At 48.3% G+C, this 20,273-nt stretch overlaps 1 protein-coding gene across 5 annotated transcripts in view; it reads left to right on the top strand.

The window, feature by feature from the left end:
* Positions 1-1,669: 1,669 nt before the first annotated feature.
* The window catches only part of LOC111859378 (breast cancer anti-estrogen resistance protein 1-like), a 28,411-nt gene continuing 9,807 nt past the window's right edge, over positions 1,670-20,273 (top strand). For 3 of the 5 annotated variants that reach the window (XM_023841980.2, XM_023841979.2, XM_023841976.2), the window contains exons 1-3: positions 1,670-2,082; positions 10,093-10,137; positions 18,629-19,240. In XM_023841980.2, the coding sequence (XP_023697748.1) occupies positions 2,071-2,082; positions 10,093-10,137; positions 18,629-19,240 (669 nt within the window). In that variant the 5' untranslated portion in view covers positions 1,670-2,070. Of the gene's footprint in view, positions 2,083-10,092; positions 10,138-12,677; positions 13,355-18,628; positions 19,241-20,273 lie in introns of those variants that run through there. The other 2 variants (XM_023841978.2, XM_023841977.2) reach the window with 2 other exon arrangements.

Genomic DNA, 20,273 nt, shown 5'->3' with positions numbered 1-20,273 from the left:
CCTTGCTCTTTCACTTCTTTATTCCCTGGCCTGTCCTCCTTTCAGTTCTTGCCCTGTGGTTAAGGTGCCACTCCCAAAATCATAACCATGTTTCCCCTGTAAGGTGTATAAGGTGTGTAAGGTGTGTAAGGTGTGTAAGGTGTGTAAGGTGTGGGTGTATGTGTTCCTATGGTAAGATGCATAACCCCTAACCAGAGACCAGGACAAGAATAACCATCAGGAGGCCCTTGTGAACATCCAAAATATCTGCCCCTCACCCCTGTTCCACGAAGGCACATGGAGCCATATGTTACCCAACGTGTCACTTCCAAGGGGGGGTGCCCAAAATAGACATCACCACCAGGAGGGTAATTATAACAATCACAGTTATGAGAGCTGAAACAACAACTCTGGGGCAACTCGGGTGCCTGTTCTGCCTCTCTGAAATGTATGGGTGAGTGTCCTGCTGGGGCTCCGCGGACCCTGGGCCCCAGGAGCCACACCCAATAGGGACCGCGTTTGGAAGGGGGAGTCCGGTGTGGTGCCTGGATGCCTCTGGGAGGGTAATTATAAGTCAGTCATGGGGGGGCGGGGGGGTATATCTGGACTGTGTGTGTCTCTGAGGTTTTGTGTGTGGATGAGTGGATGTGTGTGTGTGTGCGCGCGTGCGCATGTGTGTGTGTGTGGAGATATATATATTGCATTGTGGGAACCAAATTTTTCTGGTCCCCACAAGGGGAAACTCAGTTTTATGAAAATCCATGAATGCAGTCAAAAGCTAAAAATGCAAAATGGTTTGTATTTTGTTTGGTCACTCATGGTTAAGGTTAGGGCTGGGTAGGGGTTAAGGTCATCATGTTATGATTAGAGTTTTCCCCATTGAAATGAATGGAGAGTCACCACAAAGATATGATAACAAACATGTGTGTGTGTGTGTGTGTGTGTGTGTGTGTGCGTGTGTGTGTGTGTGTCTGTATGTGTGTGTGTGTCTGTATGTGTGTGTGTGTGTGTGTCTGTATGTGTGTGTGTGTGTGTGTGTGTGTGTGTGCCACATGGTATAGCTCCTTCCAATTTTCCTGTGTTTGTCAGACTCTACACACAGACTCCTGGCACAAACAGGGATGTCCAACTGTCCAACACGTGACTCAATCATTCACAGACACAGCCATCATCAGTGGAATGAAGCATTGACAGATCATTCTCCACAGAGGGAATTTATCCCAGAATGAACCGCACCGCAATCGCAGACTGGGAAAAATGATTCAGTGAAGCTTGTGCTTGTGATGATGCTTGTGTTGTAACATACAAAATGTGTTAGCTTATAAGAATTTTCAGCTAGTATGTATTTAATATAAAGGCATGAAAAACCACACAGGAAATCCACTATACTTCGTTCCTTGTTTTTGGGCAACAACACAAATCACTTTTAAATTACTTTTGATATGAAGTCCTTTTGTTTTAGTTATTAATATTAATTCGCATGTTGATTATGAAGATCGAAAATGAGCTCATGTGCTGCTTCGATGGTTGTTTCTTCATGATATGCTTGGGTAATTCACGATACTAAAGGTCGACCCCGAGATGCCAGTTCTGCGAGCCGACAGAAAAGGTTCTAGTCCCTTCCCTTTAAGGCGTCCCCTTTAAGTGAGACTCGCATTCCGCAGCCGGAGCGCAGTTTGCATCGTGCAGCTCTGCAGCCGAGCGGCACTGAAGAAGCTGCAGGATCGCCGAGCCAAGGCAGCTGATGTCGGCAGGCGTTCGTGCAGAGGCTACTGATTATTGCAAAATCTAGACGTGCTTGACACTAATTACCAGGAGGAAGAATCCGTGGCCCTGGAAATATACCGTGCATACCTGTGTGGGACTTTAATGCATGCATATTAGAACTGGTCGTGGTGCCCGGAAAAGATTTCTTACGCTGAGACCTACTGGGATAACAAACTTGGATTCCTTTTGAATGCACAGTAGGAAAGACATGGAATAGAAAAGGGTACAGGAGTTTAATGATCCAGAAAACGGCGGATTTCAGCTAAAACGCGAAGAACTGCTCCAGTTCCCACAACGCAGACTTTAAAATCAAGACCCCTTAAGATGTCTGTCCCAGTAAGTAAGACTTAGATTTCCCAATTAGCCCTTTTATAGGATTAGAGAAGGTAACTACAATGCTTGGCCAGAACATGTTTGAAAGCGGATGTCTGGCCCAGTGTTATGGGTTTCTACTCGTTTTCTGTTATTTATGAATGAACTGGAGTGCAGACAAGTACGCAACTTAACAGTGTGGAGGACCGCGGTGATGTCCAGCTTCGGTACCGCGCTTATGCTCAAATCGGACATCCTCGCGGTTTCAGCGATAAAACCAAATGTCGGGTTCCTGAGAAGCAGCTGGTTTGTGTAGAACCGGTTTTAACACAAAGAGCACATCTCTCTCTATATATACTATTGCTTTCATTATTGCAGTATTCATATTAATAACGATAGCATTGTATTGGGAGTGCAAGAGCGATACGCGGCTTGAGACTTTAATCAGCTACCTTCTTTACACAAGTTTCTGAAATATCTCCCAGCTGCCAGCCAGTCCTTTGATTATTTCCCTATAGTGCAGAATCAGATTTAGTAAATGTTTTTGCCTTACCCTGGATTTATAATCATATCCCATGGCAGTGTGGTTCCCTCACAGCGGACTTGGAACCACAGTCAACATGACACTTCCAGAGCTGCCCTGATGCTGGTAGAACCGAATTGGCCTAGGATGCTGGTGCACCAAAAATGATGGCCCCCATGTATTTTAAAGATCAAGTTACTCTATGTCAGTTAGCTGAACGAGAAGCATGTGTGCACCTGACCAGCGTACGCCTGTATCTCCTGGTATTTCTTTCTTCAGGCTCATATCATGGCTTGCTAGAACAGGCTTTATATTAAGCCTTGATTGTCGGCTCTCCTGGATTTCTCTGTGAAGTTCCAGCACAAAAAAACATAACCAAAGCATTCAGACCAGAGGTTTTGGGATGACCTCACGAATCCCAGATTAGGAACCCCAGACTGGGAAGTTCTGTCTGGGGAACCAGTCTCACCATACGCATGCCACTCTTGACTCGAGCACTAAATTAATACATTTAGGAGACTTTCACAGCAGGTCAGACAGATGAAGGCTTGTCCTTGTGCTTGGGGTAACTGATGCTTCATTCAGTCTTCATTCGGTCTGTGCTTGAATCTCTTACTAGCCCTGGGGGATGTGGCACTTTGCGTAGTTATTTGTGGCAGCTGATTTGAGCGAACAGGGGGGTCTGGTCTCAGGGTCTGTGTCTGTCAGGTTCCTCCTGGATAGGGTGCCACTCCCCCCAGGTTGGAATCCGGCACAGCATCCGCATTTGTGGAGACTGCACATTCTGCCTGTGTGCAAGCAGCAAAACAGTACAGGATGTGACTTGATCGAACAGACTGGTGGGGGAGCCCCAGTTACTGAACTGCTTCAGGAAAAATGGTGTGAAAAGGCAACAGGCAAAATTCTAATGACATGGGTCATGTAAGACTGCTAACGCCCTGTGTCCTTGTCTTGACCCTCCAGTCTCTGTTGGTGCTGATGTCATGCTGGAAGAAGGCCAGCTGGTGATAAGAGACCCTTTGTTTTTTTTTGAGATGAGTTGAATTCATCTGCAAGTCTTTTGTGGATTTGTGGACATGACCAAGTGTGTAGCCATGTACACAAAGACGCACACACACATGCGTAGACAAACGCATGTAAACATCGAAACATAAAAACAAATGTCAGTACACTCTAGCAGAACCATTAGTTCTTCTGTTGATTTTTGATTAGCTGAAATGCTTTTCCTCTCTGCTGATCTCTGCCTCAGGTCTCTGAGACTGCGCTGAACTCTGTTGGAAGGGAGTGCTTTTTCACTTCGCTGATCCTTGCAGCTCTCTGCCTTTGAATTCTGTCTTTCCTGTCTGCTGAACTTTGGCGTTCCACTGCTGATCTCTAATCTCTTAAGCTGTCTCTGATCTTTACTGCACCCTGCTTTTCCGTACCGAATTCAATCTTTCCTGTCTGCTGCTCTCTGTTTCTGAATTGTGCCTCTCCATTCCTGATCTCTGTCTCCAATATCTTTGTTGCCTCTGATCTCTTCTGCTTCCTGTTTTTTTTGCTCTGAATTCTGTCTTTCCTGTGTGCTGCTGTCTGCTTCTGAATTATGTCTGTCCATCTTGAGTATGAGTGTGTGTGTGTGTGTGTGTTTGTGTGTGTGTCCAGACTGTGGTCAATGCAGACCTTGAGCTTTGAGCTTCCCTGGAACTCTTCTGACATTCCAGTGTTCAGTTTTCCGGCTGTTAGGATGCCGCTGTGACTGCTTGCCAGCTCTTCTCCTGGCCGGTACTGGCGGTGCTCATGGAGCATGTGCAGAATGCCCCTGCAAGCTACCGGACACTGCCAGCTCTTGCTTTACCCACAGCCTCTTCTCTCTGGGTTGTTCTGCTTATATCACCATGGCAGCCCAGTTTACTGGTAAAACTAGTTGGGAATTTTGTGGGGCTATTGGAGGAGAGCATGAAATTCAGACTGATCCCTCCACTTCCCAGTGCTGGTGTCAGTTTCCGTTTGCTGTTTTAGACTAGCAGGGATGGCCACACTCCAGGTGAACGGGAGCCCCACTGTGGGGTCTCTGCTGCACAGGGATTGTTGGCTTGAAGTTTGGGGGGGGTCAGATTTCTTTTTTTATTCTGAGTCTGCCATCCTGTGGCTTTGGGATCAGCTTTCAGCTTATCCTGCGTTTACTGTTGAACAGGGAACGGTAGATAATTTTATATCAGGGGTTACTTGGACCCAAAGACCTCTGAGCACCAATGGATCTGCAGCTTCTTAAGCCACAGTGTGCAAAACTCATACAGAATGTTTGTGTTTGTTTGCATGTGAGTGAGTGACTGACAGATCTTAGGCAGGCTTCGAGGGTAGCGGTTCCTCAAACACTCATCATTAAATAGAGGCCTTCCTTGCTAACCCCCCCTCCCCACACCCCCATCTATCAGCTAGGAGATGTCGGGGGAGATGACATCACTGCCACACCATGGTGATGTCACCCTGGATGCTCGCATGTGACAGGCTGTCCTGGAATCCGTCCCACCCTGCCAGGCTGCAGAAAGGCGCTGTGTAAATGAATGAATGAGCTCATCGTAGACACTCCAGTCTGCCCTATTAGCTTGATGGTTCTCCTGCTGTAGATTTCACTCCTGGAGCTGTGCCATTAGATGGCTGCGATCCGTTGCCACGCCCCCAGAGAAGGATTCACTGTACCGACTGGCCGCGGCTGTAGCAGTGTGGAGCATCGGTCCGCAAAAGTGCTCGGAAGCCTCTGAGCCTTCAAGCTGAAATCCCGCATGATGAAATTGTCCGCTGCCTGGTTTTCAGTGTTGGCCAGGAATCAGCATGTTAGTGCATCACAAAGCTCTCTGCAGCTCACTGTCGCCCACAGGTGGCGCTGTAGTTATGACCCGGTCCTATATCAGTGGGTGAAGTTTGAAATGTCACCCACCAGAGTGTCTGCACAGCTAATGCAGGGTAAATTATGCTTTAATTGTCACTATGTCTGTGTCGGTTGGCCCAGGCAGCCAGCACACATCCTCCGGTCACACATGAGGAACCTCGACACAACATCAAGAGGAAGTCTCGGGTCATGCCAAGCCGTTGGCTTGACCTCGCTGCACCTACGCCCGTTTCATTTGCACCATTTTGAGGATTTTATTCCACTGCTACATGTAATGAAAGAGCGCACTGCCTTATTACAGCGACCTCTGGGCGAATCTCATCTGCGGACAACAAAGGCGGCTTTTCTGGAAGCGCTGCTTCAGTGATGCTGCTTCCAGCTTCCTTTTATCCTCTGGAGATCACTTACCACTTGGAAATTGCACAGCAACCCCACCGCCCATTTCATATTCCCCAGCCCCCCCCTCCCCCGCCCCACTCACACACACCCCCTCTTAGAGGACTCTCCACCCTGTTTTCCTGCTTCATGAGTCCCACAGGAATCCTGCTTTGTCCAGCTCTAGAACAAACAACAAGCTTCCCTTGCAAACACACAGATGCCAGATCCTGTTCTCAAACTGCTCAGCTCCTACACTATAGGACTCTTTCCTTTGCCTTCATGCTGCTCCTGAGAAGTGTGTTATTTTTAAGTGACATGCTGTAGGTCCATATAGCACAGAGAAGCCCATACCTACACCATCACTACTTTGTTCCATACGAACCCTGTGCATCTGCTGTGCTCAGAAACGTGACAGACCTTGTGTTCAGCACTGCATGTGGTTCGTAAAAACAATGGCATTTGGTTTATGAGGAACACCTGTGGGCCACAGATGAAACCAAAACACAAAAAGCAAGGCTGGTGATGGGCACGTGTGTGTGCTTCTTACTGCAACCTATTGAGGTAAAATGTGAAGGATTCCAACTACCCAATGGTACTCATTTCCAGATGGGGAACCCAACCACCCAATGGTACTAGTCTCCAGATGTGGAACCCAACCACCCAATGGTACTCATTTCCAGATGGGGAACCCAACCACCCAATGGTACTCATTTCCAGATGGGGAACCCAACCACCCAATGGTACTAGTCTCCAGATGTGGAACCCAACCACCCAATGGTACTCGTCTTCAGATGGGGAACCCAACCATTCAGTAGTACTTATCTCCAGATGGGGCACCCAATGGTACTCGTCTCCAGACGGGGAACTCAACCACCCAGTGGTACTCGTCTCCAGACGGGGAACCCAACAACCCAATGGTCCCCAGATGAGACATTACGATCACAGTCTACCAGATGAGAACACCCAGAAGATGACATCACCTACTCTGCCGTACAAACAAATTACCTCAGCAAGTCAGAGTGCAGTTCAGCACCCAGAAGGCTTGTTCACAGCTAAAGCCTGAAAATGAACTGCATTGAGAAAGTGTAGGCTTGTAAACAAACTGTGGGCTCACAGCTTGAGCTCACAGTGTCAGTGGTGTTCCATGGGAGTCTGTTACACGCTAACAGTGTGACCCAGACACCAACATCGCTGGCAGACAGAGGAAGTAATTGTGATTTTCTGTTATGTCCGTGCACTGGACGAACGAGCAGGGAGTCGGGAATCAGGGTTAGGTAGATGGGAATCCAGAAACTGGGGTTTATTGCAGGCAGGGCACAGCAACACAGAGAACACGTCATAACACTTCAATGACCGGACTTGGGTAAACAGACTTGAACGCAGACTTAAGTGCACAGGAGGATCGAACGAGCAGGTCATCTCAGTAATTGATGCACACTGATAGGAGGGAGGGAGGGAGGGACACAGCTATCTCTTTGTTTCTCTGATTAATGCCTGCTGAGTAATTCCCCTTAGCCTTTGTCCAGAACCCCTTTAAGTTTCTCAGCCAATCATTCAGGGGCCCTGTTGGGACTTCAGGGTGCTTATAAACAACAGCATTTCTGGCGTTCATTGAGCACAGTAACCTGTACCTACAAGCCCTACACCTTCAATACCTCCTCCTAGCCCAGGATTTGTGCCTCCGACATCCACCTAGATGGCCCTGCTTAAACCCACCCTATAAATGGAAGTGGTTTCTTCCATCTTGCATTCTTATTGGTAGCTAAGGAAAGGCTGCTTTACATGAAAACAATAGAAATGTATTCATGAGCCGCAGTAGATTATTACTATCAGGGCTCCCACTTCTGCAGTGAAGCACAGCGCATTATAGAACATCGGCACACCTGAAGCACCAAATGAAGTTCGGCTTCATGATCTGGAATAAACATGCTTAGTAACTCCGAACTCAGCGTGCTCAGTGGCTCTGCAGCTCAGGGACTGAACTGGGCATGCTCAGTCTCAGAATGTAGTTTAGGGTTAATATGACCAGGGTACTTTGACTTGGTGTGTGACCGCAGTTGTGAAGCCTGACTTGGCCTGGGAGTAAATGAGCCGTGGTTCTGACCCAGAGACGTGCCTGGACAGCCTCAGAGGGACTGACAGTGCTGGTGCATGCAGCCACATTCTCTGTTCTTCCCTCGTTCCACTGTCTACTAAGGTGAATTCTTTCCATTCTTTTTTTTTTCTTCTGTCTGACTGGAACGGGAGGCTTTGGACCATCTTGTGATGGGGGGGGGGGGGGGGGGAGCTACAGCTCTGCTGGATTATTGGCATCTGATGCACTGCACTCGCCAAAGCTGTGCGAGCTTCTGTGGAAGGTCCCGGAGGCTGCATGCGGCACTTTGGCGTGCGGCGTGCCCCTCGGACGTGAGGCATCCCGGTTATGTGTGTCTGATAGCAGGCCCTCTTCCATTCAGTGGATGCCACAGCTTATTTTAAGCCCCAGATCCTACCGCTCACACTAGCCTAAGTACTGTCACTATTCGGAGCCAGGAGGCGTCCGAAGGCTACAGCAGGAAAGACCTTTTCCGAGCTTGTAACACGCAGCTGTGTCCTGAAGGCTATCGCTATGCTTAGCTTAGCATCATCTCCATGGGTGTCGGGTTTCCAGAGCAGAGAGCCTTTGGTGGAGAAGGTCCAGTGACACTGACACGTCTGCCTGTGTCTGTCACAGCTTGCTATCAGGTAACACGCCTGCCAAGAGCCAAGGCAGGGATCAAACGGGAAGAGCACTTTCCGGTAGTATATGGCATTCTCAGCATACGGAACATTACACCAGGATTATATGGCTGGTTATATCTAGCGGTGTGGGGAGAGGTGATTGAGTCTAAGCGGCATAGATGCATCTGAAGTTTGGGGTGGAAAATACTGTGTGGGTCTGTGGTTGGGGAATCCCGCCAATGACGGATGAGGATATGAGAGGTGAATGCTCTGGAATTGCAAAAAGATGGTCAGGTGGTGCCTGGAGTATCTGTCAACCCATCTGCCCCTTCTGGCCAACAGTGGTACTGCAGTGTTTGCATATTACAGCTGGAACACTCAACTGGTTAGTATCTGTGCGTTGATGTGCATTTACTTCAAGCGATTTATGAAAACATCATTCATCTATTATATCTTTATTCAATGCTGTCATTTGAATTGACTTAATCTGTGTGCTCTGTATAGTTCATCTTAATCACCCTGTAACTCTATCTCCATGGATCTCAGCCAAGGGGTGTGGTTCCCTCTCTTGCTTATGCCGATTGGTGCTCTCTTATTTTGCTGTCGTGACTGCACACACGTGATTGGCAGCCTAGAGACGCTGTCTCCCAGCCGATTGGTTGGGAGTGGTTTGTTGATCAGAAATGAAGATGTTGAAGTAATGCTTCCGTACCAAGTCATTATATACGCAAGTGTTCTGGATTACAGGGGCATGAGCTGTGATTGTGGTTGTTACTATGTTTGGTGTAGGTTACAGATTTTTTCCAGTTAACTAGATCCTCTTAAAGGAAAAGAATCTAATCCTAGACTTTGTCTTCTGAACCCCCACAGGACTCGATGTTTAAGGATGAAGAAAATTCTCATGAATGTGTTTGGGAGACCATATGTTAGTTTCTGTGTTTATACAGTGAATACTATGTGACTATGTGTTAGTGTATATTCCCCATATGTGAATTGAGTGTGTATGTACACTCCTGGGTAAAAAAAATGGGCCAAAGTTGATTTTTTTGCGGTTTGGGTTTGGCCCATTTCTTTGGACAGGAGTGTATACTGCATATCTGCAGTAAGTTGGTAAGACTCTTACATATGCTGCATGCGCATTGTTTATGTGAATTATGCAGTCAATCAAACAGGGACCTACCATGCAACTCTATCTCCAGCTCGGAGGTTGCTTGATACCTGACTGACTCCAGAAGAAACTTGGATGGTCTGGATTTGTGTTCCTGTCCAGGCTGAGCTTCAGCATGCAGTGCCCATTTTGTGGTGGGTGGGTCCAGGAGCAGGCAGCCAGGAGGTCCTCCCTAACTAACCTTTGGAGGAGAACTATTCACAGGTGGAGGACTTTTGTGTAAACAAGAGTTGGTTTCACAACCGACCTCTACCTGGCTCTCTTTCTGTCGCACCCTTGGCCACACTGGCTCCTCTGAGGGAGGAAAAGCACTAGCAGAGGTCGTGTGTGGCTCAGGTGTGGTTCGTTCCTGCTGGAATTCTCCTTCTCACCTGCCTCGTCTCACCCACGCAGGTGTTCTGTAGAATGTTCGACTGCTTGCAGGGAGCCTTGTCAGAGGTAGGTCAGGTGACAGGCATGGTTTTGTGAGCATGCTAGCTGAGTTGGGCTTGTGACAGAGCCAGTTCCTGACCAGGGCTGCTCACAGCATTGTGGTGCATGGGGCTTGACCATGTTTCCATAACTGTAATTAATCCATTTGTGTATAATGTTGTACAGTATGTAACAGTGTATGTGTTTGTGTTTATTTACCTATGTGTGCTCTCAACAAAATTAACCTAACAGGAAGTGTCATACTGCAGTAACAACCCCCCCCCCAATTTGTACATAATTGTTAGTGGCCAGGCTAGGAATGAGCTTTGAAATTATGGGCTGGCTCGTTAATCCAACGGTGTTGCTTTGGCTGTGTGGATTGAAGGGTTCTTCCATGGGAGTATGTGTGTATTTCTCTGTATTGCATTGTCAGATGTTTTATAAATGTCTGCACATGGTCTAGGACAGTGTTTCCCAATCCAGTCCTCGGTGACCCACAGTCGGTCCATGATTTTGTTCCCTACCAGACAGTCCACATTTTGGCTCCCTCCTAGCTGAACAAAAACGTGGACTGTCTGTGGGTCCCCGAGCACCAGATTGGGAAACATTGGTCTAGGAATTATCACATGTTTTGTAGGTGTTTAGTACTGTCAGTGTGAGCGAAGCAAGTCCAGCAGGGCCGTCAGCGGAGCTGGCCAGTGCGTGTGGATGCTGCCGCAGCTCCGTTGTGAGGACGGCCTCTCCAGCAGAGCACTTTCTTGGCTTCAACGATTCCGAGTTGCAGGATTCTGTCGTTAATCCGTTTAACGACGTGTCATTACCGAAAGCTTCCAGCTGGTAGCCACATGGCTCTCGCTCTAGACAGTATCTCAGACATCTCTGGGGTCAAAGGTCACACACTGCTTGTGTTGTTCCTCCACTAACCAGCTGTGCTGATAGAGTCACAGCACCGTGAGCGACACACATGCACGAAAGCGGACAATGCAGCTGCTTTTAGGGCGTGAACCCAGAGGTTCCGTCTGCTTGGATACCACCGCACTGACCCCAGGAAGCACAGCCAAACTCCCAGCCTCCTGGCCGATCCGGCTGCCGTCCCCAGCTGATCCAAAGAGGCGAATGATTGGTCCTTCTGGGGCAGCAAATTACGTTAATGGTCAAACAGATCTGAAAAATGAAAAGTGAAATCCTTTAAAAAGATCTGAAGTGTTCACTCAGAGACCAGACAGGTGGGACATTTGATTTCTTATATGGTTTAGAGAGCTGTGGGTCTCTCTCAAAGTCACCATCACACCAAAATTGTTTGGAAATAAGATTTGACTCCTACTCGTCCTGGTAGTCAGCCCTGTGCCCCTTCCCTGTGTGCCCCCCCGCAGTCCTCTTGGACACAGTCCCCCATAGTCTCCCCCTCCCCTTTCTCTCACATGGAATATTCCATTAGCTTCTCCCACCAGTAATACTAATCATTTTATTACAGAGGTACACAGAGGAGAATCGCTCTGGGAAGCAGATTCGCTGAGGATGAAACCTCATTGCGAAGCAAACTTTAATTAAAACGTGGGGCTGCTTTGTGCTCTTCAATAGCTCTCAGTCATCTCAGGGTATTTCCGGAGCTTTCTGAAAACAATTGATGTATTCTGCCAGTAATCAAACAGACGGCGTCTAGAGAAAGGAGCCACGAGGCTGCTCAGATTAATCCAGTTCGCACAGAAGCGCTGGATTCTGGCGTATTTTGGAACGGGTGAGAATGGGTGTCCGTCCCGGGAGTCAGTGAGGGTGATCGATACAGCTGATCAGAAACATCATTCATCTCTCTTTTGTGTGAAAACCTGCCGATCTGTTTTCTCCGCTGTGAAGCATCTCAGTGTGCAGATTCCTCTTGGGTGGGGGACATTGGAGTTACACACACCTGTGCTTTTAAAATATATTTTTATTTTCTGCCTTCCCCCAGCCCTCAGTTTCGAGGGAGGGTCTTAACTGACTGCTAGGCAACTAGATAGAGATTGTGCTCATTCAGGTATTATAGGGTTAGAGTGCGTGTGTGTGTGTGTGTGTGTGTGTGTGTGTGTGTGTATTAGCTTGGCTTTACCCTCAAACAGTGAAGATAGAACAAATCAGGGTCACTCTTTTCAGGCTCTTACATTAACAACTGGGAGTACTGGTTGTATGAGGTCTGCTGGTCTTTTAACTGTCTTTCCATGGCCTGAGTATAAAGAAGATTCTCATCATTTTATTGCTTTACACTGGATTTTACATACATTTCCTAATATTAATTCACCTCTGTACACAGATGTCCTAACCTTGACCAGTTTTTTTGCCTCTTTAAAATGAAACATACAGCTGGTGAATAATGTTCTTCTTGTAACATTGGCAGGGAATAGCCCAGACAGGCATCCAGTAAGTGAATTCTGTTCTGCTTCTGTTAACCCATAAACCTGTTTCTGGGGTAACCAAGTTGTCTCTGTGACACATTAGGGATGGGGGGGGGGGGGGGGCTTTCAGTCAGTGCCCTGAACAGGGGGGCGTTCATCTCCTCTTCCATAAGCCGCTTGGCTGGGATGGGACAGCAGTAGCATTCTAGGTAATTTATGCATCTCAAAGAAACAAATTTCTATGCACTGACTTGTTTATTGGAATGAAAACCCTTTATCTTTTATGTCTGTATCTGTTCTTTTTTTGGTTAACAGCATTTTTAAGCGTAATTTTGGTGGAGGGCTGATATAAAGTTTGGGAAGAACAGAAAGAAGCAGTTAGGATTAGCGTGTGTTTTTGTAATGGTGTAAGTGTGTGACCCAGTAGAGACACGCTCCACATTCCACATGGACTTGGAAAGGGGCGTGGTTATGCCTCATTTGCATATGAAGTGGTCTTGTGGCCAATCGGTAGCCAGAAATAGACCCTGAGCTTCGGAGGTGTAAGGTTACAGCACGTTCGAACGTCCCCCTAGACGAGGAGGTTGGACGAGTGAGTGCAAGGGAATGAAGGAACGGGAATGGGGCGGAGGGAGGGGGGAAAAGCTGGAAGTGGTGAGGTGTGAAGGCAGTGGGACATTCTCATTCTCATTCTTGCCCAGTGAGATCACGCAACTGGAGAATGCATTAGGATTTGCTGAAGACTCCTCCTCCGAGTCCAGAGGGATCTTCTCTTCCAGGTGCCCCGATCGGGGGCCTTTCGTTCCAGGCTGAATCTGGGCTGTTGATTCATCGGGACTGACACACACACGAGAGCGCTGAAAATGAACGAGCTGGTGAGTGTGCACGGGGCCTTTTTCTCCCCTAAACACCTCCACTGAGAGGGGAGCGGGAGAGAAGGTAGGAGATGCCTACGGGAGAGGAGAACTGGAGGGCTGGGCAGGGACGGAGCCTTTTCCTGTTTTTCCATCGGGGATACTTTTGGTCAGCAGGAGTTTACGTGCCAATTTCAGGATGTATGTGCCACCGTTTGAGAAGACGTAGATGTTCATGAAATTCTCTGGAGTTAAGATGCCGTCAAACATAGTGGTAAAGGAACCACAAGACGAGTAAAACACAAAACACTTGGCCGTGAAGCAGACTGAGGAAACGAGAGTGAGAGAGAGCGAGAGAGAGAGAGAGAGAGAGAGCGAGCTAGCTCGGTCTCCTCAGAAAGTTAAAGGGGCTACCAGGCACTAAGAACAGGGAGGCTTCTGAGGAATGATGTGTGGACTATGGTCATTGAAATATGATAGATTTATCTGCAAGGGTCAAGGGGGACAAACCCAGAAGCTGGGGCTTTGGCACATTTCAGCACGTCTCCATGGCTGTGACATCACGTATGAGACGAGTCTCACACACACACAGCAGCTTCGGCTGAGACTCCTGCAGGGATGGCCATGTGAATTGTGTGGTTTGGAAGAGTGACTGGAAAGTTACTGTGGTGTGTATCGCAGCGTGGTTAGAAATCATCTGAAGACATAATGAAGTCCTCTAAGGTTCTGTTAATGTTTTGAACGTATGGACACTAACCTATTGAATGATCTACAGAACGGTTACATGATTAGTAAAAAGGCTAATGATGTGGACAAGCGACGATTACCCAGAAGTCATAGTGAGGTCGTTTAGATGTTCTGATTTGAATCTTTACACACTCTGCGAGTTGTTCAGGCTCTTATCACTCTTGAAGGTCTGGTCATGGTCTTAAAGTTTCTTAACAAGAGCATTCCTATGCTGTGAAACTCCACTTTAAAATGACATCGCCCCAGAAGCTTGCTGTGGTTTCTGATCTACGGCTTTAGGAACTGCTTAAACTGGATATGAGGTGAATAAAAATAAAATTGTGGATTGAAACCAGATTAAATATGAAGACGGAAATTGATGTGGATTTCCCTTTAATTCTGACTGGGAGCTGACTCACTGCTCCAGAGTTTTCTAGCTTAGCTTCTTTTTATGGAATGTCTCTTAGCTGGGAACATGGGGGGCACGTGGATGTGTGAGAGCCCCCGCCCCCCCCCACCTTGGCAGACAACCACATCTTCAGCAGAGTGAGAATGCCTTCCTGGTGATTTGCTTAGATTGTTTCTGTGATGGGGATGTCCCTATCAGTGGGGCAGGGGTTTTGAACAGCTCACTCAGGAGGCCTCATGGGATGGGATGGGATGGGGGGTCTATTGGGCAGTGAATATTCCACCAGCCTGAGCCACCTCTGAGTCATCGGGGACTAACAGTCCTGGGTTGGATTTTGCTTTCCTTCGACCCCCGTAGATCTTGAGTTTCCCACAGGATACTGTCTCTTGGGGGGGGGGGGGGGCAGCGTATTTACCACCAAGCCAACCCCGACCCTAACCCTAATCTTATCTGGGCCAGCTATGTGATTCTGATAATGTGTCAGGCAGTTTGAAAAAACAGTGGATGACACAAATGAAGAGGCGAGTTGTAGTTCAGGTGACACACAAAGGTGTGTTGTGGGTCAGGTGACACACAAAGGTGTGTTGTGGGTCAGGTGACACACAAAGGTGTGTTGTGGGTCAGGTGACACACAAAGCTGTGTTGTGGGTCAGGTGACATGCACAGGCGAGGTACTGGACAGGTGCAGGACACAGGACTTACCCCAGACTCTCCCGTTTGTCCCCCACTGCTCCTGCATGAGGCCACACTTATAGTACCACCATGGACGTGACATTAAAGGGGAACATCTCACTTCATCTCTCCCCTCGTCTGCTGCTCCTCAGGCTTTGAACCCGATTAACAGAAACTGGTAACATAAGAAAGGGGTCTTTTGCATTACAGTTATAAGGCTGTGACTGAACCCAGAGGGAGCAGGGAGACCCTCTGTCGCCTGGGTGATCTGTGTGTGTGTGTCTGTGTGTGTGTGTGTGTGTATTATGGTAGTAGCTGCTGACAGGCTTTGTTGAGTTTCGGTGACATACACTTGTGGAAGAGATGAGGGGATTCTCGGGAAATATGGCTGGAGTGGGGAAATGTGCACATTTCAAGCAGTTTATGACTGCGCAGTCTGTGCAAAGCACGTTCGTATCTGCGCAGTCAGGCAGCCACGTAGTTTCCGTCTCAGTGGGGTTCCGTCCGCCAGACCTTCCAGAAACCCATTTGCCATGGTGCCTTGCTCAGCTGCTGGCTTCAGCACGCCTCTGAGCCGCTGGAATGTTTCTCTGAGGTTTATGGTGAGGTTTTTTTTAACATCACACACAAAGTAAACATATTCCCCTTGTAATTTTTGTTCGATTTTCTGTCAGATCCAGTCCAAGGTCTGTACTTGTCGAGATCGGGGGCGGGGCCACAGTTTGGGGACGTGTGCTGCAGCCCGAAGCTGCAGGTGAAGCCTGACTTTGCTCAGGATCGGAGGCGTGGTCTGAGGGCACACCGCCCTGGCGCTTTGCCGTCGCCTGCGGCTACACATTTCAGGCTGCTTCTCCCCACTGCGGAGACATGCCCGGCCTGACTGGCCTGTACAGGCTTGAGAGAGGTTCAATGCAGCCCCAGGCATTTTCTTTGACCGCTGAACCCTGAAGAGCCCTCTTTGACATGGGGTACCGGGTTTTTTACACACACACTGGCCTGCTACACAGTTCTAATTATGTTACAGTAGCGCTCTGCTAACGTTCTGAGCTGTGTTCACACAGACGCCTGAGCTGGAGTGCCCCTGCATCTGGCTCAGCCTGACCCCTGTGTATAGGGGTTAGCAAAATCTGTGTAGAGATAGCCCAGTGCTGCCTGCATACAGGTAAACATTTTTCTAGCTGGGTCATTCCCAGTCTGTACTGGTTCAGCGACTGGGCCTGAGCACTGAGCAGTGCGTTTTTGGTATATATCAAGGTGTGTAGTGGTCATACGTGAGGAATGTTTTTGTACCTTGTGCAGAAAACAGTTCTGAGAAAATAGGTATGTAGCAATACCTGCGGATTGTTCTGGTGACTGAGCTGCTGAGCGCTGGCAGTCAGGCCTGGACTTGCCAGGACTGGGCTGGAGCGTACCAACGAGGGACTGTGGGGGTGACAAGACATACCAAGCCTCTGGATGGGAGATGTGACATCATACAAGGCATAAGGAGGGACGGAGCATTCCAAGGAATGGGGGAGGTGTATGTGCCCTGGGGGGATGTTTTTCAGTAATAACATGATACATTCACTCTCTGCCTTATTAATACACAAATACATGTGCTTCATCCTTCAGGTCGTCCACACATTGATGTTTAGGACGTTTAGGCAGTGAGCCTACCCCCCCCCCCCCCTGTTCAACTTAGATGTTGCTTTTTTCTCCTCCACTCCTCTAGACAGAGGCATCAGGAAATGTGTGAGAATATCTGTGTGTCTGTGAGTGAATGATGAGGTTTCCCAACCTGGCAGTCCACCATGCCTGTGACTCTGATCAGACTTGCGATATCAGCATCAAAACGCCAAACAAACATTTTAGCCTGAAAGATGAAGTTGTTATGGGACAGCAGAAGCCAAGGTTCAGTAGGAAATGCTCACTGTGCTGTGATGATTCAAGGGACTAATTAGCAAAACACTGAGCAAAATCATGGAGTTAAGATGCCCCCATAATTAGCCTGCTGCTGAGCATCATCCCAACGCTGGGCTCCTGAGCAGAGCCCTCTTCTGGCAGAGTTGAGGGATTGCAGGCAGGAGGCCGAGAAGCGAGTAGGGGCCAGAATCTGAGCTGTTAATGTTAATGATTCTTTTTTTTTTTTTTTTTCTGACTTTGTGTGTCAGGGTGTGGGACTCCGTGTGTGTGTGTGTGTGTGTGTGTGGCTGTGTGTGTCAGGGTGTGGGACTCTGTGTGTGTGTGTGTGTGCGTGTGTCTGACTGGAGTGTGGGACTCTGTGTGTGTCAGGGTGTCCTCTAAAAGGCCGATGACTGTAACCCCCCCCCCTCCCAAGCCCTGCATCATATCCATCTCTCTTTGGCTCAGGATGAGGGGGTGCAGACTATACAGTTACACAGCCACCCCCATTCCCGGGAGCAGACATTACAATGACATCATTGCTGTGGGCCTCAGACGACTGCCTTGAGAGCCCCCCCTCACCCCCGTGGCGCCTCCCCCACTCAGTCCGTTTCATCATTTCCCTCCAAAGTCATGTTGTACGTCTTCTGTTCTTTGGTTCTTTGTATTATTGTTGCCTGACAAAGGTTTCATTTTAATTGGTGTTATACAGGGATGCTGCATTTTTCCTTGTTTTATGTGTGACATTAACATGACGTGAAGGTTCCGTTCCCATTTCAAGCTAAACTCTTCCCACCCGCATTCACCCAGTATGGCCATGTGTGTGCGTGTTTGCCTTACAGTGAGTTCCACTGGGGTGACGTGGACATCAGCAAACGTTTGTTCCTTGGCTGGCAGTTGGGGCTGAATGGGAATAATTTTCTGAGAGCTTCCTGGAAAGATCAGGAGGGGCGCTGCCTGAGGGTCAGGGCAGAGCAGAGGAAGTTGGGTGGATCCGTGGAGGAGATGCATCCTGAATGATGTCAGGCCTGAGTGGAGAGTGTGATGTCACAGATGAGGGGTTTCAGCACGGTTGCTGTTTAACAAGTGCTAAAGTACCACAGAAATGTGTCAGTCTGATGTTTTCTCAATGCGTGCATGGTGGTATCACCCAGGTGTCCGATGACAGACGCCTCCATCCCTGCTGAGTGTTTCATGGCTCAGACAATGACTGGGGTCTGCCATGCATGTGATTTGGAAACAGCAGCTGAACAGCACCGTGCCACTTGGCAGTAAGTGTTTAGAAGGAGCGAGGCTGGTGATCCGACGCAAGGCGGGGAGCATGTGGGGCTATATCCAACTGGAGCAACAGGACAGGCTCCCTGCGATGGGTGTAAGACACAAAACAGTGGGAATTGGTCTGTGGTGATGGGGCAGGATTTAGTTTGCCCTGATGGGGCAGGAATTAGTCTACAGTGATGGGGTAGGATTTGGTCTGAGGCAGGAATTGGTCTGTGATAATGGAGATGTGTGTGTGATGTAATATTGTTTGTTGGTTCTAAAGAGGGGTCTCATTCACATCGAGAAGAATTATGAAATGTTTTCCTACTCTCTATCGCCCCCTGCAGAATATCCTGGCCAAGGCCCTCTACGATAATTCGGCAGAGTCCCCGGATGAGCTCTCCTTCCGCAAGGGCGACATCCTCACTGTGCTGGAGCGCAACACGCAGGGGTTGGATGGCTGGTGGTTCTGCTCACTGCATGGACGCCAGGGCATTGTGCCTGGCAACCGCCTCAAGGTTCTGGTGGGCATGTACGACAAGCAGCAGCAGTCCCCGCCCACTGTGAGCCCAAACCAGCTGCCCATCCCCCACAATGCCTTCAGCAAGCCCCACCCATCATCCCAGTACACAGCTATGCACCCTGTCCCCTGCACTCCAAGCACAGCTTCCGTCTCCACCCCACAGGACAACGTCTACATGCTACCACCCAGCCACAGCAAGTCTGCCTCACAAGGCCTGTATCAGGGTCCCACCTCTGGACAGGACATCTACCAGGTGCCACAGATCTCCAGGAGCTCCCCGCAAGATGTCTACCAGGTGCCCATGAGTGTAGGGGGACCGGGTCTGACTCAGGATGTCTACCAGGTACCCTCCTACATGAATCTGACTCAGGACATTTACCAGATACCCTCCACCATTGAGAGCAGGACCTGGAATTTACCAATTCCTCCAGGAAAGGTAAGGAAGGTCCACAGTTGACTGACTAAGCGCAAACGGTATATCATTCCCAAACTCATAAAAGCTCCTTATACTGGTATTGAGCCTGAATGCACACTGTCCCTCGGGCTGTTATGTGTCACTGTTCTTGTCAGATATCTGCCTTTATAGTCACTTTGGCAAGTGTCCTACATTACCCACAAACCTGTGCAAGCAAAATGACACCTATGACTGGAGACAAATGCTGCGTTCCATTCACCTCGGAGGTTGGAAGTCAGAACCCGTAATGAAGTTCCATCTGAAATAACCACGTTCCGGTATAACAAGTTGGAAAACCATTTAGCAATACCATTTCTAGCAAGGTTCATTGATAGCCATTGTTAGCAATACCAGTTGATAACGACGTATTACTAGGTATTTTGCACATACAAACACCACAGCAACATGTCTACAGAGAGCAATTGGACAGCACTGTGCATTCGACCGTTTTAATGAGCCACAGATAAGACATAAGTGTTAATAAACAGTGTACGGTGGTACCTCAGAACTCTAATTTAATCCATTCAGAACTTCGGAGTGAATCCTAAAAAGTTCGAGTTGTGATCGAATTTTCCCCATAAGAAATAATGGAAAACCAATTAATTGGTTCCCGGCCCCAAAAAATGACACCTAAATATGTTTTTTTAGCATTTAAACACAAAATGAACCGATAAAACACGAAGAGCATATACTGTACTAAACACATCTAAGCACCTTTATCAAAACAGTAATTTGTAAAGTAAGAAAATAAATGTATCCAAACAATGTGTCCTGCCCCGATCGTCCGCTCCTTCCGTGTGCCACGCCCCCTAGTTAACTCCGTGTGGAATCCCCGTGTGATCAGCTGTTGCTGGTTGTTGTCATTAGTCCTCTGTATTTCGTCCATGTTTCAGTTTGTTTCCCCAGTCCGGTTATTGTATTCTCCGTCTGCGTTTTGCCTGCCTTACCTGTAATTAAACCCCGTATTCCCCGATACCCTGACGTCTGCCCCTTTGTCTCTGTTCTGTCCCAGCTC

This window comes from Paramormyrops kingsleyae, chromosome 11, assembly GCF_048594095.1.
Source record: "Paramormyrops kingsleyae isolate MSU_618 chromosome 11, PKINGS_0.4, whole genome shotgun sequence".
Lineage (NCBI taxonomy): Eukaryota > Metazoa > Chordata > Actinopteri > Osteoglossiformes > Mormyridae > Paramormyrops > Paramormyrops kingsleyae.
Note: the sequence above shows the minus strand (reverse complement) of the source record. Positions and strands in the feature narration are given on the sequence as shown.